At 44.5% G+C, this 26,889-nt stretch overlaps 1 protein-coding gene across 2 annotated transcripts in view; it reads right to left on the bottom strand.

The window, feature by feature from the left end:
- Positions 1-26,572, bottom strand: part of plod2 (procollagen-lysine, 2-oxoglutarate 5-dioxygenase 2) — a 115,637-nt gene extending 89,065 nt beyond the window's left edge. The window contains exon 1 of one of the 2 annotated variants that reach the window (XM_036934661.2): positions 26,145-26,572. In XM_036934661.2, the coding sequence (XP_036790556.2) occupies positions 26,145-26,238 (94 nt within the window). In that variant the 5' untranslated portion in view covers positions 26,239-26,572. The remainder of the gene's footprint in view (positions 1-26,144) is intronic. The other variant, XM_036934659.2, reaches the window with a different exon arrangement.
- Between the last annotated feature and the right edge of the window lie 317 nt (positions 26,573-26,889).

Raw genomic sequence — 26,889 nt, 5'->3', positions numbered from 1 at the left:
GGAGTGATGGAGGTAGATATGTATAGGAGACAGGGATACTGGAGTGATGGAGGTAGATATGGATAGGGGGAAGGAGACAGGGATTCTGGAGTGATGGAGGTAGATATGTATAGGAGACAGGGATTCTGGAGTGATGGAGGTAGATATGTATAGGTGGAAGGAGACAGGGATTCTGGAGTGATGGAGGTAGATATGTATAGGGGGAAGGAGACAGGGATTCTGAAGTGATGGAGGTAGATATGTATAGGGGTAAGGAGACAGGGATTCTGGAGTGATGGAGGTAGATATGTATAGGGGGAAGGAGACAGGGATTCTGGAGTGATGGAGGTAGATATGTATAGGGGGAAGGAGACAGGGATTCTGGAGTGATGGAGGTAGATATGTATAGGAGACAGGGATTCTGGAGTGATGTAGGTAGACATGTATAGGAGACAGGGATTCTGGAGTGATGGAGGTAGATATGTATAGGGGGAAGGGGATACTGGAGTGATGGAGGTAGATATGTATAGGAGACAGGGATACTGGAGTGATGGAGGTAGATATGTATAGGGGGAAGGGGATACTGGAGTGATGGAGGTAGATATGTATAGGAGACAGGGATACTGGAGTGATGGAGGTAGATATGTATAGGGGGAAGGAGACAGGGATTCTGGAGTGATGGAGGTAGATATGTATAGGGGGAAGGGGATACTGGAGTGATGGAGGTAGATATGTATAGGAGACAGGGATACTGGAGTGATGGAGGTAGATATGTATAGGGGGAAGGGGATACTGGAGTGATGGAGGTAGATATGTATAGGAGACAGGGATTCTGGAGTGATGGAGGTAGATATGTATAGGAGACAGGGATACTGGAGTGATGGAGGTAGATATGTATAAGGGGAAGGAGACAGGGATTCTGGAGTGATGGAGGTAGATATGTATAGGGGGAAGGAGACAGGGATTCTGGAGTGATGGAGGTAGATATGTATAGGGGGAAGGAGACAGGGATTCTGGAGTGATGGAGGTAGATATGTATAGGGGGAAGGAGACAGGGATTCTGGAGTGATGGAGGTAGATATGTATAGGGGGAAGGAGACAGGGATACTGGAGTGATGGAGGTAGATATGTATAGGGGGAAGGAGACAGGGATTCTGGAGTGATGGAGGTAGATATGTATAGGGGGAAGGAGACAGGGATACTGGAGTGATGGAGGTAGATATGTATAGGAGACAGGGATACTGGAGTGATGGAGGTAGATATGTATAAGGGGAAGGAGACAGGGATTCTGGAGTGATGGAGGTAGATATGTATAGGAGACAGGGATTCTGGAGTGATGGAGGTAGATATGTATAGGAGACAGGGATACTGGAGTGATGGAGGTAGATATGTATAAGGGGAAGGAGACAGGGATTCTGGAGTGATGGAAGTAGACATGTATAGGAGACAGGGATTCTGGAGTGATGGAGGTAGATATGTATAGGAGACAGGGATACTGGAGTGATGGAGGTAGATATGTATAAGGGGAAGGAGACAGGGATTCTGGAGTGATGGAAGTAGACATGTATAGGAGACAGGGATTCTGGAGTGATGGAGGTAGATATGTATAGGTGGAAGGAGACAGGGATTCTGGAGTGATGGAGGTAGATATGTATAGGAGACAGGGATACTGGAGTGATGGAGGTAGATATGTATAGGGGGAAGGAGACAGGGATTCTGGAGTGATGGAGGTAGATATGTATAGGAGACAGGGATTCTGGAGTGATGGAGGTAGATATGTATAGGAGACAGGGATACTGGAGTGATGGAGGTAGATATGGATAGGGGGAAGGAGACAGGGATTCTGGAGTGATGGAGGTAGATATGTATAGGAGACAGGGATTCTGGAGTGATGGAGGTAGATATGTATAGGTGGAAGGAGACAGGGATTCTGGAGTGATGGAGGTAGATATGTATAGGGGGAAGGAGACAGGGATTCTGAAGTGATGGAGGTAGATATGTATAGGGGTAAGGAGACAGGGATTCTGGAGTGATGGAGGTAGATATGTATAGGGGGAAGGAGACAGGGATTCTGGAGTGATGGAGGTAGATATGTATAGGGGGAAGGAGACAGGGATTCTGGAGTGATGGAGGTAGATATGTATAGGAGACAGGGATTCTGGAGTGATGTAGGTAGACATGTATAGGAGACAGGGATTCTGGAGTGATGGAGGTAGATATGTATAGGGGGAAGGGGATACTGGAGTGATGGAGGTAGATATGTATAGGAGACAGGGATACTGGAGTGATGGAGGTAGATATGTATAGGGGGAAGGGGATACTGGAGTGATGGAGGTAGATATGTATAGGAGACAGGGATACTGGAGTGATGGAGGTAGATATGTATAGGGGGAAGGAGACAGGGATTCTGGAGTGATGGAGGTAGATATGTATAGGGGGAAGGGGATACTGGAGTGATGGAGGTAGATATGTATAGGAGACAGGGATACTGGAGTGATGGAGGTAGATATGTATAGGAGACAGGGATTCTGGAGTGATGGAGGTAGATATGTATAGGAGACAGGGATACTGGAGTGATGGAGGTAGATATGTATAAGGGGAAGGAGACAGGGATTCTGGAGTGATGGAGGTAGATATGTATAGGGGGAAGGAGACAGGGATTCTGGAGTGATGGAGGTAGATATGTATAGGGGGAAGGAGACAGGGATTCTGGAGTGATGGAGGTAGATATGTATAGGGGGAAGGAGACAGGGATTCTGGAGTGATGGAGGTAGATATGTATAGGGGGAAGGAGACAGGGATACTGGAGTGATGGAGGTAGATATGTATAGGGGGAAGGAGACAGGGATTCTGGAGTGATGGAGGTAGATATGTATAGGGGGAAGGAGACAGGGATACTGGAGTGATGGAGGTAGATATGTATAGGAGACAGGGATACTGGAGTGATGGAGGTAGATATGTATAAGGGGAAGGAGACAGGGATTCTGGAGTGATGGAGGTAGATATGTATAGGAGACAGGGATTCTGGAGTGATGGAGGTAGATATGTATAGGAGACAGGGATACTGGAGTGATGGAGGTAGATATGTATAAGGGGAAGGAGACAGGGATTCTGGAGTGATGGAAGTAGACATGTATAGGAGACAGGGATTCTGGAGTGATGGAGGTAGATATGTATAGGAGACAGGGATACTGGAGTGATGGAGGTAGATATGTATAAGGGGAAGGAGACAGGGATTCTGGAGTGATGGAGGTAGATATGTATAGGAGACAGGGATTCTGGAGTGATGGAGGTAGATATGTATAGGAGACAGGGATACTGGAGTGATGGAGGTAGATATGTATAAGGGGAAGGAGACAGGGATTCTGGAGTGATGGAGGTAGATATGTATAGGAGACAGGGATTCTGGAGTGATGGAGGTAGATATGTATAGGAGACAGGGATTCTGGAGTGATGGAGGTAGATATGTATAGGGGGAAGGAGACAGGGATTCTGGAGTGATGGAGGTAGATATGTATAGGAGACAGGGATTCTGGAGTGATGGAGGTAGATATGTATAGGTGGAAGGAGACAGGGATTCTGGAGTGATGGAGGTAGATATGTATAGGGGGAAGGGGATTCTGGAGTGATGGAGGTAGATATGTATAGGTGGAAGGAGACAGGGATACTAGAGTGATGGAGGTAGATATGTATAGGAGGAAGGAGACAGGGATACTGTAGTGATGGAGGTAGATATCTATAGGGGGAAGGTGAAATACATTTACAAAAAGGCACTGTGTTTGAAGGTAGGCCTTGAAATGCATCCACATCAGAGGCTTCTAAAGCCATGACATCATTGTCTGGAGTTTTCCAAGCTGTTTAAAGGCCCAGTCAACTTTGTGTATGTAAACTTCTAACCCACTGGAATTGTGATACAGTGAATTATAAGTGAAATAATCAGTCTGTAAACAATTGTTGGAAAAATAACTTGCATCATGCCCAAAGTAGAAGTCCTAACCGACTTGGCAAAACTATAGTTTGTTAACAAGAAATGTATGGGGTGGTTGAAAAACAGAGTTTTAATGACTCCAACCTAAGTGCATGTAAACTTCCGACTTCAACTGTATATATATATACTGTACATAGACAAAATATATACAAAAGTATTTATACTTTTATATTTATACTTTTATATTTATATTTATATTTATACTTCCAGATTTCTGGATGTGGTTATTTCAGCCACACCGGGTGGAGCTCAGTGACTGAAGAGCTCAGTGAATGAAGAGCTCAGTGACTGAAGAGCTCAGTGACTGAAGGGCTCAGTGACTGAAGAGCTCAGTGACTGAAGAGCTCAGTGACTGAAGAGCACAGTGACTGAAGGGCTCAGTGACTGAAGGGCTCAGTGACTGAAGGGCTCAGTGACTGAAGGGCTCAGTGACTGAAGGGCTCAGTGACTGAAGAGCTCAGTGACTTACAACGTGGCACCGCCATAGGATGCCACCTTTCCCACAAGTCAGTTCGGCAAATTTCTGCTGTAAGTGCTATAATTGGGAATTGGAAACGTCTGGGAGAAACAACATCTCAGCTGTGAAGGGGTAGGGAACACAGGCTCACAGAACGGGACTGCGGAGGGCTGAAGTGTATAGCACGTAAAAATGATCTGTCCTCAGTTGTAACACTCCGAGTTCCAAACTGCCTCTGGAAGCAGCGTGAGCATCATATGGGTTTCCATGGCCGCAAACAAACCGCGAATCTGGGATTTGGCAGATGCCAGAAGAACACTACTTGCCCAAATGTATAGTGCCAACTGTAAAGTTTGGTGGAGGATGAATAATGGCCTGGGAGGCTGTTTTTCATGGTTCAAGCTACTTGACTGGCCTGCACAGAGCCCTGACCTCAACCCCATTGAACACCTTTGGGATGAATTGCAACGCAGACTGCGAGCCAGGCATGATCGCTCAACATTAGAGCCCTACCTCACTAATGTTCTTGTGGCTGAATGGAAGCAAGTCCCTGCAACAATGTTCCAACCTCTAGTGGAAAGCCTTCCCAGGTAAGTGGAGGCTGTTACTGCAGCAAAGGGTGCACACAGTCCATATTAATGCCCATGATTTTGGAATGAGATGTCCTATGAGCAGGTCTCCAAATACATTTGGTCACATATTTTTGGGGGGTCAATTTTGGGGGAAGCCTGGGGGAAGTCAGACGAGTCAGTCAGTCAGACCAGTTGGTCAGTCAGCCAGCCAGCCAGCCAGCCAGCCAGCCAGCCAGTCAGTCAGTCAGTCAGCCAGCCTGTCAGTCAGACCAGTTGGTCAGTCAGACCAGTCAATCAGTCAGCCAGTCAGAACAGTCAGCCAGTCAGCCAGCCAGCCAAGTCGGCCAGCCAGCCAAGTCGGCCAGCCAGCAAGTCAGCTAGTCAGCCAGTCTGTACCTAGTAGGTGAGTGAAGGCTCCATATGTTCCCACTTACAGCCCCAGGAATATCATCTCAGAGTATACCAATCAGAGGAAACGAAGGATTGCATGCTGGGAGTTTGTTAGTCAGAAATAATTGTAGCTGTTCACGACTAAAAATAGAACACTCTTTGTTGTGGACCTTCGAAAGCTTCCTTCCATGATGTGCCAATAATCCACGCTACCTTGTAACACATCATCGGCAGGCTGGGCTGTGACCACGGAAGGGGTACTGTGATGTTGATTACACGTCCCTAACCAACCCATAAAGACCTCAACCGTAGAATGCAGCATGAAATCACCAGTTACAAAGTTGTAGCCTGGTTTCCGCAAAGGCTAACCCGTCAGCTGCCCGAGACCCAGACCAAAACCAGTCTCTCATTTATTTTTCCCAGCTCTGAAAAAACTATTACGAGGTGGAAAAAGAGAAGGAACATCCAACGGGTCGATTCCATGTAGTATTCCTGTCAGTCGTAATGACGACAATTATGGTAGTCATTCCTGTTTGGGTCACAGACCCGTGTTGCCATAGCAACGCTAGGTCTAACAGTTGTTAGGCTAATAGTTAAGGGAAATACCGTGGTGAGACCAGGGAAATAGAACCTAATGTGTGGGTCGGATGGTCCATATGTGGTAGACATTATTTACCCCGCTGACGGTAGAAATTGTAACCCTGCTGGGATCCATGTAACCGGGAAATTGAAAGACAAATCACCGCACTTCATTAGTGAATCATTGTGATGTCATTAGTCAATGGAACAACCTCTGTAAACTAAGCCATGGCTACTTGTCAACTTAGAGAGTTGTTTTCTCTACACATCACTCTGTTGCCTCAGTGAAAGAAACTTCCCAGCTAATTTGGTTTCCCTCTGGTTCCTCAAACGTTTTCCCTCTGGTTCCTTGAACGTTTCCCTCTGGTTCCTTAAACGTTTTCCCTCTGGTTCCTCAAACGTTTTCCCTCTGGTTCCTTAAACGTTTTCCCTCTGGTTCCTTAGATATTTTCCCTCTGGTTCCTTGAACGGTTCCCCATCGGGGTCCTTGAACGTTTCCCTCTGGTTCCTTAAACGTTTTCCCTCTGGTTCCGCAAACGTTTTCCTCTGGTTCCTCAAACGTTTTCCCTCTAGTTCCTCAAACATTTTCCCTCTGGTTCCTTAGACGTTTTCCCTCTGGTTCCTCAAACGTTTTCCCTCTGGTTCCTTGAATGTTTCCCCTCTGGTTCCTTGAACGTTTTCCCTCTGGTTACTAGAACATTTTCCCTCTGGTTACTAGAACGTTTTCCCTCTGGTTCCTTGAACGGTTTTCCTCTGGTTACTAGAACGTTTTCCCTCTGGTTACTAGAACGTTTTCCCCTGGGAGGTTTTATCAACGATCTGAGGTATTTGAATAACTTCCTTAAAACTTGTACTGAATGTTTCAAGAATACTTTTAATAACACTGCTAGATTATTTGGGGATAATTGTTTTGAACTCCAAGCACAGATAGGACACAGATAGGACACATGGAAATGGTGTAGTCTTGTGTGATGACCGGTCCTCATAGGTGTTTGGTGTTTTCCCCGTGCTCTTTACTTCAGTTGATCCACAGTCTATAGCCTACCTGTGTCTTATTTGCTGTTTGGAGCCTACCCATTGAAGTCCAGCTTAACATCTAGGCTATATTCAATTAGCTTTACAAACAATGTAGCTTTTCGCCCATCTCCCCTACTTTGGTTCACCCGTCAGCCTACAGTGTCTCAGCTAATCTGTCCATCTGGAACCTGAGACTGCGTGTCTTTTGGTGGCTCTGGTGGATTCTTTGATGCTTCTCCGCTGAGCGTTCACCATCCAGCTCCTCTGGGCCTCAGTGTTTCCACATGGATTCTACGCTGACTCTCGGCTGCCAAGTGCCTCAGATTCCTGGTGTCTCCAAGAAGTTGCTCTGCTGAGTCGGGGTGGTCCAGCTCTACCGTTCTTCTGTGTCTCATCGTTGATACACCAGAGTCCTTTCTCAACCCTGATCCCCCGGCTTGGATACCTTGGCAGCAGGGCAACATCTCCTGTTGACCCTCGCTCTACCACTGAGCCCCAGGAGAGCTATCTGTGCACATCCTCTTGTGATGTCCGTTATATGCCCCCTTGCATCCCAACCCACTTCTCAGGCTAGTCTCCCTCCCCCGGGGTGAAACATTGATGCGTCTCCTCATCTTGGGATGTCATTTTCATCATTCATGGTTACTCTGTTTCTGGGGCTGCTTCTATTTTGCCCTTTTGTTTGTAATGAAACAGTGGTTTCCATCAAGCCTCTCATGTGCACAGCAGCCAGAGATGATTACAGTCAGCCTATCATGAATTCCCTCTCATAGCAGCCAGAGATGATTACAGTCAGCCTATCATGAATTCCCTCTCATAGCAGCCAGAGATGATTACAGTCAGCCTATCATGAATTCCCTCTCATAGCAGCCAGAGATGATTACAGTCAGCCTATCATGAATTCCCTCTCATAGCAGCCAGAGATGATTACAGTCAGCCTATCATGAATTCCCTCTCATAGCAGCCAGATATGATTACAGTCAGCCTATCATGAATTCCCTCTCATAGCAGCCAGAGATGATTACAGTCAGCCTATCATGAATTCCCTCTCATAGCAGCCAGAGATGATTACAGTCAGCCTATCATGAATTCCCTCTCATAGCAGCCAGAGATGATTACAGTCAGCCTATCATGAATTCCCTCTCATAGCAGCCAGAGATGATTACAGTCAGCCTATCATGAATTCCCTCTCATAGCAGCCAGAGATGATTACAGTCAGCCTATCATGAATTCCCTCTCATAGCAGCCAGATATGATTACAGTCAGCCTATCATGAATTCCCTCTCATAGCAGCCAGAGATGATTACAGTCAGCCTATCATGAATTCCCTCTCATAGCAGCCAGAGATGATTACAGTCAGCCTATCATGAATTCCCTCTCATAGCAGCCAGAGATGATTACAGTCAGCCTATCATGAATTCCCTCTCATAGCAGCCAGATATGATTACAGTCAGCCTATCATGAATTCCCTCTCATAGCAGCCAGAGATGATTACAGTCAGCCTATCATGAATTCCCTCTCATAGCAGCCAGAGATGATTACAGTCAGCCTATCATGAATTCCCTCTCATAGCAGCCAGAGATGATTACAGTCAGCCTATCATGAATTCCCTCTCATAGCAGCCAGAGATGATTACAGTCAGCCTATCATGAATTCCCTCTCATAGCAGCCAGAGATGATTACAGTCAGCCTATCATGAATTCCCTCTCATAGCAGCCAGAGATGATTACAGTCAGCCTATCATGAATTCCCTCTCATAGCAGCCAGAGATGATTACAGTCAGCCTATCATGAATTCCCTCTCATAGCAGCCAGAGATGATTACAGTCAGCCTATCATGAATTCCCTCTCATAGCAGCCAGAGATGATTACAGTCAGCCTATCATGAATTCCCTCTCATAGCAGCCAGAGATGATTACAGTCAGCCTATCATGAATTCCCTCTCATAGCAGCCAGAGATGATTACAGTCAGCCTATCATGAATTCCCTCTCATAGCAGCCAGAGATGATTACAGTCAGCCTATCATGAATTCCCTCTCATAGCAGCCAGATATGATTACAGTCAGCCTATCATGAATTCCCTCTCATAGCAGCCAGAGATGATTACAGTCAGCCTATCATGAATTCCCTCTCATAGCAGCCAGAGATGATTACAGTCAGCCTATCATGAATTCCCTCTCATAGCAGCCAGAGATGATTACAATCAGCCTATCATGAATTCCCTCTCATAGCAGCCAGAGATGATTACAGTCAGCCTATCATGAATTCCCTCTCATAGCAGCCAGAGATGATTACAGTCAGCCTATCATGAATTCCCTCTCATAGCAGCCAGAGATGATTACAGTCAGCCTATCATGAATTCCCTCTCATAGCAGCCAGATATGATTACAGTCAGCCTATCATGAATTCCCTCTCATAGCAGCCAGAGATGATTACAGTCAGCCTATCATGAATTCCCTCTCATAGCAGCCAGAGATGATTACAGTCAGCCTATCATGAATTCCCTCTCATAGCAGCCAGAGATGATTACAGTCAGCCTATCATGAATTCCCTCTCATGTGCACAGCAGCCAGAGATTATTACAGTCAGGCTACCTCGTAACTTGTGGTTTCTGGTAATGTTCATTTAAACCCTAAGCCCAGTTGTTTCCACTGTTAACTATTATGTCACCATGGATACCAATAGAGAGACTTAGGATGACTTCTGTAACTGCGAAAGCCTCCGATTAATGTTTAAAAGGAAAACTCCACTACCCCAAAAAACGATGTAGTCCATTGTTTACATAGTCCCAAAATGTTATTTTTGCTAGTCAGCAATCAAGTTTGCAAGATATTGTAACTTTCAAAACACAGCAATCATCCCCGTGCGATGCACTTTGGTTCATACTATGCTACGTTTTGCTGAAGTTCCCACAGAAGAGCTTCTTAACATTCTAGGAAGAAGTTTAGAACATTTTAGAACCATGTCAATGTCAAACTAATTAAATGTAACATGTTTGAACTTTTAGGAAAACCTTCTGTTAAAGGAATAAAATACCAAGAAAATTATGTTTTTTGTTGTTGTTGTCAAGTTCCTTAAAATGTGCTGAGAATGTTCCATAGCCAATCAAGTTTTGGGAAGGTTTAAATTCAAAATAACCATAGGACAACCACACTCTCACCAAGCTCTGAGAAACATATTGTTCTCAGAACGTTATGTGCTACCTGGGTTATTTTCTTCATCCTTGCCATTGATAACATACCTCACCAGGACCAGTAATGAAGGGTCTTTCACCTAGTGGTCAGTTCACGGTTTAGCTCTCCATAGTCTTCCTCTGTCACCATGCAGTGTCTTTGGTGCTACAGACGAGTGTCACAGCAAGTTGCCAACACCGTCAACATGGAAGTGTGATAATTATCCGTTACAGAGCTTATTGCAGGCTAGAAGAGGTGCTAGAGGTGTTATATAATAGACGTTTCTCGTTTCTGTTCAAGAGATCACATAAAAGGAATCCTCCAATGAAATCTATGGTACTAATCTGCCAGAGTTACGCAGCTGCACCATCTCATCTGCCTTTGTTACATGCTTCCTGGAAAACAGGTGTAGACTAACAGGGAAATGGTCCTTTTCCAACAATGATTACACAGTGATTAATGCATAAAAATGATGTGTAAACATAACATTGCTATATACAGGGAACCCAGTACTGAGTCGATGTGCAGCGGTAAGGGTTAGAGGTAATTGCTATGTACATATATTTATTTTATTTATTTTATTTAACCTGTATTTAGTTATGCAACAGGAAAGATAGACATTCTGGGCAAGCCAGTTAGAATTACACCCGAGTCAATGACATCAGATCCGACCCAATGGCATCAGATCCTACCCAATGACATCAGATCCAATCCAATGACATCAGATCCGACCCAAAGACATCAGATCCGACCCAAAGACATCAGATCCGACCCAATGACATCAGATCCGACCCAATGACTTCAGATCCGACGCAAAGACATCAGACCCGACCCAAAGAGATCAGATCCGACCCAATGACATCAGATCCGACCCAATGACATCAGATCTGACCCAATGACATCAGATCCAACCCAATGACATCAGATCTGACCCAATGACTTCAGATCCGACCAAATTATATCAGATCTGACCCAATGATATCAGATCCGACCAAATGACATCAGATCCAACCCAATGATATTAGATCCAACCCAATGACATCAGATCCGACCCAGACATTACTTAGAATTCTGGATCTAGACCGGCTCGGGTCCCAGATCGAGTCTCCGGTAGTCTCTGTTAGTCTCCGGTAGTCTCCGGTATTTCAGTTCAGGTGAATCCATGAAGACCTCTACTACCCATTGTAGCGCCTTGCGGTCGGAGGCCAAACAGTTGCCATACCAACCCGGGATGGTGGTGCAGCTTTAGAACTTCGAGGATCTGTGGACTCATGCCAAAATATGTTCAGCCTCCTGAGGGGAAAGAGGCCCTCTTCACTGCTGTCTTGGTGTGTTTGGACCATGATAGATGATAGTGATGTGGATACAGAGGAACTTGATGCTCTTGAACCCACTCCACTACAGCCCTGTCAAAATGAACGGGGGCATAGTCACACTTCCGTTTCCTGTAGTCCACGATCAGCTCCTTTGTCTTGGTGATGTTGAGGGAGAGGTTTTTGTCCTGGCGCCACACTGCCAGGTCTCTGAACTCCTCCCTATAGGCTGTCTCATCATCATCCGTGATCATGCCTACCGCAGTCGGCAAACTAAATGATGGTATTGGAGTCGTGCACGGCCACACAGTCGTGGGTGAACAGGGAGTACAGGAGGGGCCTAAGCATTCACCCCTGAGGGGCCCCATGTTGAGGGTGAGTGTGACGGATGTGTTGGTGCCTACCCTCACCAACTGGGGACGGCACATCAGGAAGTCCAGGATCAAGTTGCAGATGGAGGTGTTTAGTCCCAGGGTCCTTAGCTCAGTGATGAGCTTCAAGGGTACTATGTTGTTGAACCCTGAGCTGTAGTCAATGAACATGTTGCCACTTTTACGCTGCTGCTACTCTCTGTTTATCTTATATGCATAGTCACTTTAACTATACATTCATGTACATACTACCTAAATTGGCCTGACCAACCAGTGCTCCCACACATTGGCTAACCGGGATATCTGCATTGTGTCCCACCACCCGCCAACCCCTCTTTTTACGCTTCTGCTACTCTCTGTTCAGCATATATGCACAGTCACTTTAATGATACCTACATGTACATACTACCTCTATAAGCCCGACTAACAGGTGTCTGTATGGAGCCTCTCTACTGTATGTAGCCTCACTACTTTTATAGCCTCTCTACTGTATATAGCCTCTCTACTGTATATAGCCTCTCTACTGTATATAACCTCGCTGCTGTATATAGCCTCTCTACTGTATATAGCCTCTCTACTGTATAGAGCCTCTCTACTGTATAGAGCCTCTCTACTGTATATAGCCTCTCTACTGTATATAGCCTCTCTACTGTATAGAGCCTCTCTACTGTATATAGCCTCTCAACTGTATATAACCTATCTACTGTATAAAGCCTCTCTACTGTATATAGCCTCTCTACTGTATATAGCCTCTCTACTGTATAGAGCCTCTCTACTGTATATAGCCTCTCTACTGTATAGAGCCTCTCTACTGTATAGAGCCTCTCTACTGTATATAGCCTCTCTACTGTATATAGCCTCTCTACTGTATAGAGCCTCTCTACTGTATGTAGCCTCTCTACTGTATATAGCCTCTCTACTGTATAGAGCCTCTCTACTGTATGTAGCCTCTCTACTGTATATAGCCTCTCTACTGTATATAACCTCTCTACTGTATAGAGCCTCTCATGTAGCCTCTCTACTGTATAGAGTCTCTCTACTGTATAGAGCCTCTCTACTGTATATAGCCTCTCTACTGTATAGAGCCTCTCTACTGTGTATAGCATCTCTACTGTATATAGCCTCTCTACTGTATATAGCCTCTCTACTGTATATAACCTCTCTACTCTTTTTTTCAAATGTCTTTCTACGGTTGTTTTATTTCTTTACCTACCTACACACACACATACCTTTTTTTGGCACCATTGGTTAGAGCCTGTCAGTAAGCATTTCACTGTAAGGTTTAAACCTGTTGTATTCGGCGCACGTGACAAATAAACTATGATTTGATTTGAACAGCATTGGTTGAAAATGTCAGTGAAGAAACTGGCCAGCTGATTAGCGTATGCTCTGTGTACATTTCTTGATAATCCGTCTGGCCCTGCGAGCTTGTGAATGTTATCCTGTTAAAGGTCTTACTCACATCGGCTATGGAGAGCGTGATCACACAATTGGCCAGAACAGCTGGTGCTCTCACGTATGGTTCAGAGTTGCTTGCCTCGAAGAAAGCATGGAAATGCATTTAGCTCGTCTGGTATCAATGGGCCGCTCATGGCTGGGTTTCCCCTTGTAATAGTGAATAGTACTGCCACATCTGATGAGCGTCAGAGCCGGTGTAGTAGGATATGATCCTAGTCTTAATGGCATTTCTTATAAGCGTCCGATTAGTGTCCCGATCCTTGAAAGCGGCAGCTCTAGCCTTTAGCTCGGATGTTGCCTGTAATCCTTCTGGTTTGGATATGTACATATGGTCCCTGTGGGGGACGACGTTGTCAATGCACTTATCACATGAAGCTGGTGACTGATGTGGTAAACTCCTCAATGCCATCGGATGAATCCCGGAACATATTGGACCATTTCTGAATTGAGGTTGTCACGGGTACTTCCAGGAATTAGGAGGATAGGGTTAAGGTCAGATTAGCCAAAATGGAGGATGAGGGAGAGCTTTGTGTGTCTTTCTGTGGAGTAAAGGTGGTCTGTAGGTTTGTTTTTTTCTTCTAGTTGCACAGGTGACGTGCTGGTAGAAATTAGGTAAAAACCGATTTCAGTTTTCCTGTATTAAAATCACATGTCACTAAGAGCGCTGTCTCTGGATGAGCGTTTTCTTCTTTGCCTATTACACAGCTCGTTGAGGGAGGTCTTAGTGCCAGCATCGGTTTGTGGTAGTAAGTGCACAGCTATGAAAAATATAGATGAAAACTATCTTGGTAAATAGCATGGTCTACAGCTTATCATTCTAACTCAGGTGAGCAGAACTTCGAGACTTCCTTAAATATTATAGATGGTGCACCAGCTGTTGTTAACAAAGAGACACACACCACCTACCCTCGTCTTACTAGACGTCTTTGAGTTGATGGGGGTTTTAGCCCAAGCTGAATCGTGTCAGGGGAACTAAGGGACTCAAAATAATGAACAGGAGAGGAGAATGAGTGGAAGGGGAGGGGACATTTCAACCCAATCATCTCAGAGAATAAGGGACTAGAACTATGAACAGGAGAGGAGAAATAGGTGAGGAGAAGGACAGGTGAATGAGAGGAGGAGAGGAGAAGGACAGGGGAATGAGAGGAGGAGAGGAGAAGGACAGGGGAATGAGAGGAGGAGACGAGAAAGACAGGGGGATGAGAGGAGGAGAGGAGAAATAGGAGGAGCAGGACATGGGAATGAGAGGAGGAGAGGAGGACAGGGGAATGAGAGGATGAGAGGAGGAGAGGAGAAGGACAGGGGAATGAGAGGAGGAGAGGAGGAGAGGAGAAGGACAGGGGAATGAGAGGAGGAGAGGAGAAGGACAGGGGAATGAGAGGAGGTGAGGAGAAAGACAGGGGGATGAGAGGAGAAATAGGAGGAGAAGGACAGGGGAATGAGAGGAGGAGAGGAGAAGGACAGGGAAATGAGATGAGGAGAGGAGAAGGACAGGGGAATGAGAGGAGGAGAGGAGAAGGACAGGGAATTGAGAGGAGGAGCGGAGAAGGACAGGGGAATGAGAGGAGAGACACTAAGGGACTAGAAACTATGAACAGGAGAAAGGGAGAAGGAAGACGAAGAAGGAAATGGAAGAGGAGGAAGAGGAGGAGGAGAAGGAAGAGGAAATTGAAGTAGATAAGGAATATGACGTGGAAGAGGAAAAGGAAGTGGAAGATGAGGAGAAGGAAGAGGAAGTGGAGAAGGAGGAAGATGAGAAATAAGATGATGAGGAGGAAGAAGAGAAGTGGAGAAGGAGGAAGATGAGAAATACAATGATGAGGAGGAAGAGGAGAAGGAAGAGGAAGTGGCGAAGGAGGAAGATGAGAAGTAAGATGAAGAGGAGAAGGAAGAGGAAGAGAATGAAGAGAAAGAGGAAGAAGAGAGGTTGAGGAAGAGGATAAGGAAGAGGAAGAAGAAGGAATAGGAGAAAGAGGAAAAAGAGGTCACACACATCTGTTTGCAGACCAGGATGCTTGTTTGTGGTGATATGTGCCAATGTTCCAAGAAGACCAATTGCAGGCTTGGCCTGCTAGCTAGGTTTATTATTACAGCCCAGTGTTTATACACCATAGAATGTATGGGTGGCTGGTATTACAGCCCAGTCTTTATATACCATAGAATGTATGGGTGGCTGGTATTACAGCCCAGTCTTTATATACCATAGAATGTTGGGTATCTTTATGTACCATAGAATGTATGGGTATTTAGTATTACAGCCCAGTGTTTATATACCATAGAATGTATGGGTGACTGGTATTACAGCCCATTATTTATATACCATAGAATGTATGGGTATCTTGATGTACCATAGAATGTATGAATGAATGTATGGCTGGAATTACAGCCCAGTGTTTATATACCATATAATGTATGGGTGGCTGGTACTATAGCCCAGTCTTTATATACCATAGAATGTATGGGTATCTGGTATTACAGCCATCTTTATATACCATAGAATGTATGGGTGGCTGGTATTACAGCCCAGTCTTTATACACCATAGAATGTATGGGTATCTTTATGTACCATAGAATGTATGGGTATCTGTATGTACCATAGAATGTATGGTATCTGTATGTACCATTGAATGTGTGGGTTTCTGGTATTACAGCCCAGTCTTTATATACCATAGAATGTATGGGTATCTTTATGTACCATAGAATGTATGGGTATCTGTATGTACCATATAATGTATGGTATCTGTATGTACCATAGAATGTGTGGGTTTCTGGTATTACAGCCCAGTCTTTATATACCATAGAATGTATGGGTATCTTTATGTACCATAGAATGTATGGGTATCTGGTATTACAGCCTAGTCTTTATATACCATAGAGTGTATGGGTTGCTGCTATTACAGCCCAGTCTTTATATACCATAGAATGTATGGGTATCTGTATGTACCATATCATGTATGGGTATCTGTATGTACCATAGCATGTGTGGGTTTCTGGTATTACAGCCCAGTCTTTCTATACCATAGAATGTATGGGTATCTTTATGTACCATAGACTGTATGTGTATCTGGTATTACAGCCCAGTCTTTATATACCATAGAATGTATGGGTGGCTGGTATTACAGCCCAGTCTTTATACACCATAGAATGTAAGGGTATCTGTATGTACTATAGAATGTATGGGTATCTGGTATTACAGCCCAGTATTTATATACCATAGAATGTATGGGTATCTTTATGTACCATAGAATGTATGGGTATCTGTATGTACCATATCATTTATGGGTATCTTTATGTACCATATAATGTATGGGTATATTTATGTACCATGTAATGTATGGGTATCTTTATGTACCATAAAATGTATGGGTATCTTTATGTACCATATAATTTATGGGTATCTGTATGTACCATATAATGTATGGGTATCTTTATGTACCATCTAATGGATGGGTAGCTTTATGTACCATATAATGTATGGGTATCTGTATGTACCATGTAATGTATGGGTAGCTTTATGTACCATATAATGTATGGGTATCTTTATGTACCATTGAATGTATGGGTAGCTTTATGTACCATTGGATGTATGGGTAGCTTTATGTACCATATAATGCATGGGTATCTACCATCTAAGGTGGAGTTTCCTTTTTCTCAGTGTGAAAATGTTCATAGAAGGTCCTCATAATGTCACCGAGATCACGTCCTAACTGACACCCTGCGTAGTGCACTACTGTTGTCCAGGGCCCATAATGTCACCGAGGTCACGTCCTAACTGACACCCTGCGTAGTGCACTACTGTTGTCCAGGGCCCATGACGTCACCGAGGTCATGTCCTAACTGACACCCTGCGTAGTGCACTACTGTTGTCCAGGGCCCATGGGGGATAGTGTACCAGTTAGGACACAGACATGGTACAGAGTTAGTCTGCCTCTCAGCTTTCCTATGTGACGGTTGAGGAAAGCCAGAAGCTCAGAAACCGACAGCTGCTAACCCGACGACCCACAGACATCTACACTGAGACACCTTCCAGCTATGTACTGGAAAGTTAAAAACTGGATTACAAAAACAAACTCTGTCTTAAAAACACTTTAGTGATGAAAGACATCAGGACAGGGGATAAACTTCCCACTTTGTGTTCGTTATCTTGACCAATGGGAAGGAGTTTCACAGAGAAGTTTCTAGAAGCTAGAGGGTTGCTACAGTCTGGTCCAATCATTAACGTAAACACCCAGAACTCACAGCAATTAAAGTTAAGCAGCTCCATTTCAACCTATTGTGGTCAGGTTTGTGCTTTCCCAGATTTAAAACACTGAAGCTTTACGGTCTAGCAGTCGACATTGCTGAGAACATTTAGAAAACTCAATCTACTCTGTGGTTGAATTTCAACACAAGATGCCCAAACACATCTCTCCCTCTCTGCCTCTCTCCCTATTATAACAAAATAAATCATCTGTTTTGTTATATATTAGTGTAATATTGGGATGAAAACTCAAAATGTAATAAATGACAACTCTCTATCTGACACGGTACATGTGTCTTCTTCACTCATGTCCATAACCATGTGTGTGAGGTGTATACATTTGTTTCAAATTAGATTTGTTTAAGACTACCAAGAAACATGCTGTGTGACCCTGATTTAGTCCACTACACCACTAAATCAAAAGGTTAAACATGTCCACACACACACACCAGACGCCAGTTCATTCTGTACTCTAAATCACAAAGTGTCAAACAGAACAGAGAGTATATAGAGGACAGAGAGTACGTAGAGGACAGAGAGTACATAGAGGACAGAGAGTATATAGAGGACAGAGAGTATATAGAGGACAGGGAGAATATAGAGGACAGAGAAAATATAGAGGACAGAGAGTATATAGAGGACAGAGAGTATATAGAGGACAGAGAGTATATAGAGGACAGGGAGAATATAGAGGACAGAGAGAATATAGAGGACAGAGAGAATATAGAGGACAGAGAGTATATAGAGGACAGAGAGTATATAGAGGACAGAGAGTATATAGAGGGCAGAGAGTATATAGAGGACAGAGAGAATATAGAGGACAGAGAGTACATAGAGGACAGAGAGTACATAGAGGACAGAGAGTACATAGAGGACAGAGAGTACATAGAGGACAGAGAGTACATAGAGGACAGAGAGTACAGAGAGTATATAGAGGACAGAGAGTATATAGAGGACAGAGAGTATATAGAGGGCAGAGAGTATATAGAGGGCAGAGAGTATATAGAGGACAGAGAGTACATAGAGGACAGAGAGTATTTAGAGGACAGAGAGTATATAGAGGACAGAGAGTATATAGAGGACAGAGAGTACATAGAGGACAGAGAGTATGTAGAGGACAGAGAGTATATAGAGGACAAAGAGTATATAGAGGACAGATAGTACATAGAGGACAGAGAGTATATAGAGGACAGAGAGTATGTAGAGGACAGAGAGTATATAGAGGACAGAGAGTATATAGAGGACAGGGAGTACGTAGAGGACAGAGAGTACATAGAGGACAGAGAGTATATAGAGGACAGAGAGTATATAGAGGACAGGGAGAATATAGAGGACAGAGAGAATATAGAGGACAGAGAGTATATAGAGGACAGAGAGTATATAGAGGACAGAGAGTATATAGAGGACAGGGAGAATATAGAGGACAGAGAGAATATAGAGGACAGAGAGAATATAGAGGACAGAGAGTATATAGAGGACAGAGAGTATATAGAGGGCAGAGAGTATATAGAGGACAGAGAGAATATAGAGGACAGAGAGTACATAGAGGACAGAGAGTACATAGAGGACAGAGAGTACATAGAGGACAGAGAGTACATAGAGGACAGAGAGTACATAGAGGACAGAGAGTACAGAGAGTATATAGAGGACAGAGAGTATATAGAGGACAGAGAGTATATAGAGGGCAGAGAGTATATAGAGGGCAGAGAGTATATAGAGGACAGAGAGTACATAGAGGACAGAGAGTATTTAGAGGACAGAGAGTATATAGAGGACAGAGAGTATATAGAGGACAGAGAGTACATAGAGGACAGAGAGTATGTAGAGGACAGAGAGTATATAGAGGACAAAGAGTATATAGAGGACAGAGAGTACATAGAGGACAGAGAGTATATAGAGGACAGAGAGTATGTAGAGGACAGAGAGTATATAGAGGACAGAGAGTATATAGAGGACAGAGAGTATATAGAGGACAGAGAGTACATAGAGGACAGAGAGTATATAGAGGACAGAGAGTATATAGAGGACAGATAGTACATAGAGGACAGAGAGTATATAGAGGACAGAGAGTATATAGAGGACAGAGAGTATATAGAGGACAGAGAGTATATAGAGGACAGAGACTATATAGAGGACAGAGAGTATGTAGAGGACAGAGAGTATATAGAGGACAGAGAGTACATAGAGGACAGAGAGTATATAGAGGACAGAGAGTATATAGAGGACAGAGAGTATATAGAGGACAGATAGTACATAGAGGACAGAGAGTATATAGAGGACAGAGAGTATATAGAGGACAGATAGTACATAGAGGACAGAGAGTACATAGAGGACAGAGAGTATATAGAGGACAGAGAGTACATAGAGGACAGAGAGTATATAGAGGACAGAGAGTATATAGAGGACAGAGAGTACATAGAGGACAGAGAGTATATAGAGGACAGAGAGTATATAGAGGACAGATAGTACATAGAGGACAGAGAGTATATAGAGGACAGAGAGTATATAGAGGACAGAGAGTACATAGAGGACAGAGAGTATATAGAGGACAGAGAGTATATAGAGGACAGAGTATATAGAGGACAGAGAGTATGTAGAGGACAGAGAGTATATAGAGGACAGAGACTATATAGAGGACATAGAGTACATAGAGGACAGAGAGTACATAGAGGACAGAGAGTACATAGAGGACAGAGAGTACATAGAGGACAGAGAGTATATAGAGGACAGATAGTACATAGAGGACATATGGACTTCCTTCATAGTATAAAACTAAAAACTATCTTTCTTTGTCAATGAAAGTGAAAATCTCAGATGAACACATTCAGCTTTGTTGAAAGTTTAAGTTAAAATAAAGGCCAGTCAGCTTCTTCATTGTTTGCAGCCAAGTGTTGATAGGGGCTCATAAAGCCTTTTAATTCCATCGTAAAGACGTCTTTAAATAGCGACAGAGGCTGTTTGATGTGGAGATTGTGAGCCACACGTTAAATGTTTCAGAGTGTCTCCCTGGCCCAGTTCAGTGAGAACAGGTAGATATTTCAGAGTGTCTCCCTGGCCCAGTTCAGTGTGAACAGTTAGATGGTTCAGAGTGTCTCCCTGGCCCAGTTCAGTGTGAACAGGTAGATATTTCAGAGTGTCTCCCTGGCCCAGTTCAGTGTGAACAGGTAGATATTTCAGAGTGTCTCCCTGGCCCAGTTCAGTGTGAACAGTTAGATGGTTCAGAGTGTCTATCTGGCCCAGTTCAGTGTGAACAGTTAGATGGTTCAGAGTGTCTATCTGGCCCAGTTCAGTGTGAACAGTTAGATGGTTTAGAGTGTCTCCCTGGCCCAGTTCAGTGTGAACAGTTAGATGGTTCAGAGTGTCTCCCTGGCCCAGTTCAGTGTGAACAGTTAGATGGTTCAGAGTGTCTATCTGGCCCAGTTCAGTGTGAACAGTTAGATGGTTCAGAGTGTCTCCCTGGCCCAGTTCAGTGTGAACAGTTAGATGGTTCAGAGTGTCTCCCTGGCCCAGTTCAGTGTGAACAGTTAGATGGTTCAGAGTGTCTCCCTGGCCCAGTTCAGTGTGAACAGTTAGATGGTTCAGAGTGTCTCCCTGGCCCAGTTCAGTGTGAACAGTTAGATGGTTCAGAGTGTCTCCCTGGCCCAGTTCAGTGTGAACAGTTAGATGGTTCAGAGTGTCTATCTGGCCCAGTTCAGTGTGAACAGTTAGATGGTTCAGAGTGTCTCCCTGGCCCAGTTCAGTGTGAACAGTTAGATGGTTCAGAGTGTCTCCCTGGCCCAGTTCAGTGTGAACAGTTAGATGGTTCAGAGTGTCTCCCTGGCCCAGTTCAGTGTGAACAGTTAGATGGTTCAGAGTGTCTCCCTGGCCCAGTTCAGTGTGAACAGGTAGATGGTTCAGAGTGTCTCCCTGGCCCAGTTCAGTGTGAACAGTTAGATGGTTCAGAGTGTCTCCCTGGCCCAGTTCAGTGTGAACAGTTAGATGGTTCAGAGTGTCTCCCTGGCCCAGTTCAGTGTGAACAGTTAGATGGTTCAGAGTGTCTCCCTGGCCCAGTTCAGTGTGAATAGTTAGATGGTTCAGAGTGTCTCCCTGGCCCAGTTCAGAGTGAACAGTTAGATGGTTCAGAGTGTCTACTTGGCCCAGTTCAGTGTGAACAGTTAGATGGTTCAGAGTGTCTCCCTGGCCCAGTTCAGTGTGAACAGTTAGATGGTTCAGAGTGTCTCCCTGGCCCAGTTCAGTGTGAACAGGTAGATGGTTCAGAGTGTCTATCTGGCCCAGTTCAGTGTGAACAGTTAGATGGTTCAGAGTGTCTCCCTGGCCCAGTTCAGAGTGAACAGTTAGATGGTTCAGAGTGTCTCCCTGGCCCAGTTCAGTGTGAACAGTTAGATGGTTCAGAGTGTCTCCCTGGCCCAGTTCAGTGTGAACAGTTAGATGGTTCAGAGTGTCTCCCTGGCCCAGTTCAGTGTGAACAGTTAGATGGTTCAGAGTGTCTCCCTGGCCCAGTTCAGTGTGAACAGTTAGATGGTTCAGAGTGTCTATCTGGCCCAGTTCAGTGTGAACAGTTAGATGGTTCAGAGTGTCTCCCTGGCCCAGTTCAGTGTGAACAGTTAGATGGTTCAGAGTGTCCCCCTGGCCCAGTTCAGTGTGAACAGTTAGATGGTTCAGAGTGTCTCCCTGGCCCAGTTCAGTGTGAACAGTTAGATGGTTCAGAGTGTCTCCCTGGCCCAGTTCAGTGTGAACAGGTAGATGGTTCAGAGTGTCTCCCTGGCCCAGTTCAGTGTGAACAGTTAGATGGTTCAGAGTGTCTCCCTGGCCCAGTTCAGTGTGAACAGTTAGATGGTTCAGAGTGTCTCCCTGGCCCAGTTCAGTGTGAACAGTTAGATGGTTCAGAGTGTCTCTCTGGCCCAGTTCAGTGTGAACAGTTAGATGGTTCAGAGTGTCTCCCTGGCCCAGTTCAGAGTGAACAGTTAGATGGTTCAGAGTGTCTACTTGGCCCAGTTCAGTGTGAACAGTTAGATGGTTCAGAGTGTCTCCCTGGCCCAGTTCAGTGTGAACAGTTAGATGGTTCAGAGTGTCTCCCTGGCCCAGTTCAGTGTGAACAGGTAGATGGTTCAGAGTGTCTATCTGGCCCAGTTCAGTGTGAACAGTTAGATGGTTCAGAGTGTCTCCCTGGCCCAGTTCAGAGTGAACAGTTAGATGGTTCAGAGTGTCTCCCTGGCCCAGTTCAGTGTGAACAGTTAGATGGTTCAGAGTGTCTCCCTGGCCCAGTTCAGTGTGAACAGTTAGATGGTTCAGAGTGTCTCCCTGGCCCAGTTCAGTGTGAACAGTTAGATGGTTCAGAGTGTCTCCCTGGCCCAGTTCAGTGTGAACAGTTAGATGGTTCAGAGTGTCTCCCTGGCCCAGTTCAGTGTGAACAGTTAGATGGTTCAGAGTGTCTCCCTGGCCCAGTTCAGTGTGAACAGTTAGATGGTTCAGAGTGTCTCCCTGGCCCAGTTCAGAGTGAACAGTTAGATGGTTCAGAGTGTCTACTTGGCCCAGTTCAGTGTGAACAGTTAGATGGTTCAGAGTGTCTCCCTGGCCCAGTTCAGTGTGAACAGTTAGATGGTTCAGAGTGTCTCCCTGGCCCAGTTCAGTGTGAACAGGTAGATGGTTCAGAGTGTCTATCTGGCCCAGTTCAGTGTGAACAGTTAGATGGTTCAGAGTGTCTCCCTGGCCCAGTTCAGAGTGAACAGTTAGATGGTTCAGAGTGTCTCCCTGGCCCAGTTCAGTGTGAACAGTTAGATGGTTCAGAGTGTCTCCCTGGCCCAGTTCAGTGTGAACAGTTAGATGGTTCAGAGTGTCTCCCTGGCCCAGTTCAGTGTGAACAGTTAGATGGTTCAGAGTGTCTCCCTGGCCCAGTTCAGTGTGAACAGTTAGATGGTTCAGAGTGTCTCCCTGGCCCAGTTCAGTGTGAACAGGTAGATGTTTCAGAGTGTCTCCCTGGCCCAGTTCAGTTTCCAGAATTGAGAACAGTTAGATGCTTGTCCTGTAACACACAGCGTTTATAGACAGATTCAACCATTCCTTTGAAAGAGGTGGAAGACTATAGAAATGGCACTGATAAGCTTACATTGTTATTTTGAGCCAAAGCCCTGGGCTACTACCAAAGACACTGGTTGCATCACGTCCAATGTAATACAATATGCCAACTGAAAGCCTTTTTCAGAGAGATGTTTTGTTCTGCAGTGTAGCTGGTTTGAGAAAGTGGCTATCGGAGGGTCTAATTAGCCCCCACCCGCACGCCCGCCCAGAGGGGGAGGGGCTATGACATAAATGGCTTACTGTGTGTGTGAGAGAGAGAAAGGGCTTCTGGGGGCTGTAGTTTCCCTTGACCTCACAACACCACTATACTGTTAAGTAGTAGCAGTAGTTTGCGTCTAAACATACAGCTGTCATGATGCAGAGTCTCACAACATGTATGGCTACAGTTGGCTTCTGGGCTGAGAGGCTTTAACAAGCAGCCCTGTGTTCCTAAGCAGTTGGCTTCTGGGCTGAGAGGCTTTAACAAGCAGCCCTGTTTTTCCTAAGCAGTTGGCTTCTGGGCTGAGAGGCTTTAACAAGCAGCCCTGTTTTTCCTAAGCAGTTGTGTTTTACTGAAATTAGTACCGAGTAATTGACAGAGCAATTTAGTGACACGTGCATGTTTACTAACGAAGGAGTTTTTCAGACAAGTACAGTAAAGTTATAACTCTTCTGGGGAGGTTTCCTTGAGTCTACTATACCGAAATATACCCCAGTTCCCACTCTGAATAGCTGAGCTGTGAGGTCCTAACTTCTGTATGTAGTAGCAGGTTGAACTTGACTGGGGTCCATGTTCGTCAGTCTAAGCCATACTAAAACACAAACCTGCTTAGCACGGGTAAACCCATGAAGCCAAAAAATAATAATAGACATCTTGTTTTCTATTTCATATGATAAGTTGATGCTCATCAGGACCAACCGGTTAACGAAATTCACTTGTTCTCCACTGTAAAAAGCGTCTAGACATGATTTCCCCTTGTTTCACTGTCCTAATGAGAATTAAGGTGGCAGGACGAGACGGACATCTTTGCTCACTCAGTCAAAATAAAAATTAAATATATATTTTTAATGGATATACACAAAGCAATAAAGAACAGAAAAACAGGTCAAACTAAATTAAATGAAGCTACTTGGCTGTCATTCTAGCTGCACGGTTTGACGTGACCGTGTTAGTCATAGTCGGCTAGGGAGAGATGGAACATTTAGAACGAAAAAAGACTTCACGACTGGGTCACGTTTCTGGCAACCTGACCGATAGAAGGAACGGCCAGCCGGTTGACTAGCAGTCATAGATGTGTCGGGACTTGGCTTATATTTTCTTCGAGGGATGAAATAGTATCCTACGCATACATTGATCAAAATAATGTTTTTAATTTAATTGGTAACCCGTTGTAGAAAAGAAATTGAACACTCGAGGTTGTGTAAAATTTGTTATTTTTTTTTAGCACGGCTGTGCTGATCTACGGTACTCTACTCCGTCTCGTACCGCGGCTCAGCCGCCTCCGTACCGCAGAACAGCCGCGGTGCGCAGCACAACCGTGCTAAGAAAGTGATTTAGCACTCCCTCTCTGTACAATTGCTTTATTATGGAGTGTTGACTGGTTTATTGTGAGGCCACTTATTGTGAGGCCACTATATGATCAAACGATTAGGATGGAGCGATGGGTGGATGGCGTCCTTGTCCTCAGCCTCAATTGCTGGTGGACGAGATTAGGGTTGGGGCAGCTGGAGTAGGGATTGAACCAGTAATTACCGTGGTGGTAGGGCAAATGGAAAATACACTATCGCCTGTGCCATAAGGGTCAAGACCTCTAGGCAGAAGTTGTGCTCACATACAGAGAGGATTCAGTAGAATTCGTACTAATTCCAACAAGGTGGCCTTCTCATTCAGTTTGCAGCACAGCATTATAGCAAACCTATACAGATTCATTCAAGATAGAAAACACACTGAAACCAAATGTGTGTTGGTAACTACAGAATACTTCTACAGGCGACTGGTAAAGTGTAACTTTCTACATCTTAATATTAGATTACATTGTTATTTGGATTTGGATTCGAAAACATTTCCTATAGGGAGATACAAGTTGCGCTCCACTATAAATTAAACCAGAACATTCATTTAAGGCTGAAAATGTGAGAAACCGCAGACGCAGACATTTATTCTCCCTTCGAGAGAAAGTCCTAGAACGCTACCGTGTAATTTTGACATCACCATGTTCCACTTCGCAAACACAGCAGATATGTCATTTTCCCACACCGAGCGCAGCTACGGTGAACCTGCGCTTCCTCACGTATGATGTATTTGCTGAATACAACATCTCTTTAACATTGATCACAGATCAGTGGATAGAGACATCGCTCACGATAGCAAGATAATAAAGTAATATTTTTAGAAAATAAGCACATTTATTAGGAGATGAACTATTAATAAGTAGAGAAAGTATCAAAATCAAGACAAAACGTTTTCAATTCAGTGGAATGTAAAAAAAATAAAAAAATAAAGTGTTGGCGATAAGACCAGAAGAGTTTGATAATAGCCTAAACCGCTTACCTGTTGGAAATGGCTGTTGACTGCTTTCTGCTGAGTTGGAGATAAACTGTACCCAGGAAAAACATAATAAAACAACAAACGGCAGATACTCCATGTCGTCGGTGGGTTTTCAGGCAGTCCCTTGTTGCAGAGCCGGGGGTTAGGGGACTGACCGATCCGTTGCTTCTCCTCCGCTAGTCTGCTGTGCGCTAGTGGTCAGGACGCCCACCTTGGGGTCGACGATTTACTGGCTTTCCTCTCGCGATAATAGAATTACATTTTTTTTTAATCCTTCAACCAAACTTTGAGAGAGAGAGAGAGAGAGAGAGAGAGAGAGCTGGGTGAGAGTGAGGCAACAGTTGGTTAAGCCCCCAGGGACTGCTAGAATAAATACTGTTATTCAGAGAGAGCGAACAGACCGCTAAAGGTGTGGTTCTTTAATTGCAACTGTAGCCACATGGCTACTTCTTCCAGTAGGGGTTCATGTTGGCATAACAGACTGTTAGAGAGATAGAAGGTTCGAGAGAGATGTCTTTATTGTTTTGAAACTTCTGTATGTGTAATGTTTACTGTTCATTTGTATTGCTTATTTCACTTTTGTATATTATCTACCTCACTTGCTTTGGTAATGTTAACATATGTTTCCCATGCCAATAAGCCCCTTGAATTGAGAGATAGAGATTAGAGACACATATTTCCCTCAGATTACACAGATCCACAAAGAATTCGAAAACAAATCCAATTTTGATAAACTCCCATATCTACT

The sequence above is a fragment of the Oncorhynchus mykiss genome, chromosome 11, assembly GCF_057628025.1.
Source record: "Oncorhynchus mykiss isolate SJ-2025 chromosome 11, ASM5762802v1, whole genome shotgun sequence".
Lineage (NCBI taxonomy): Eukaryota > Metazoa > Chordata > Actinopteri > Salmoniformes > Salmonidae > Oncorhynchus > Oncorhynchus mykiss.
Note: the sequence above shows the minus strand (reverse complement) of the source record. Positions and strands in the feature narration are given on the sequence as shown.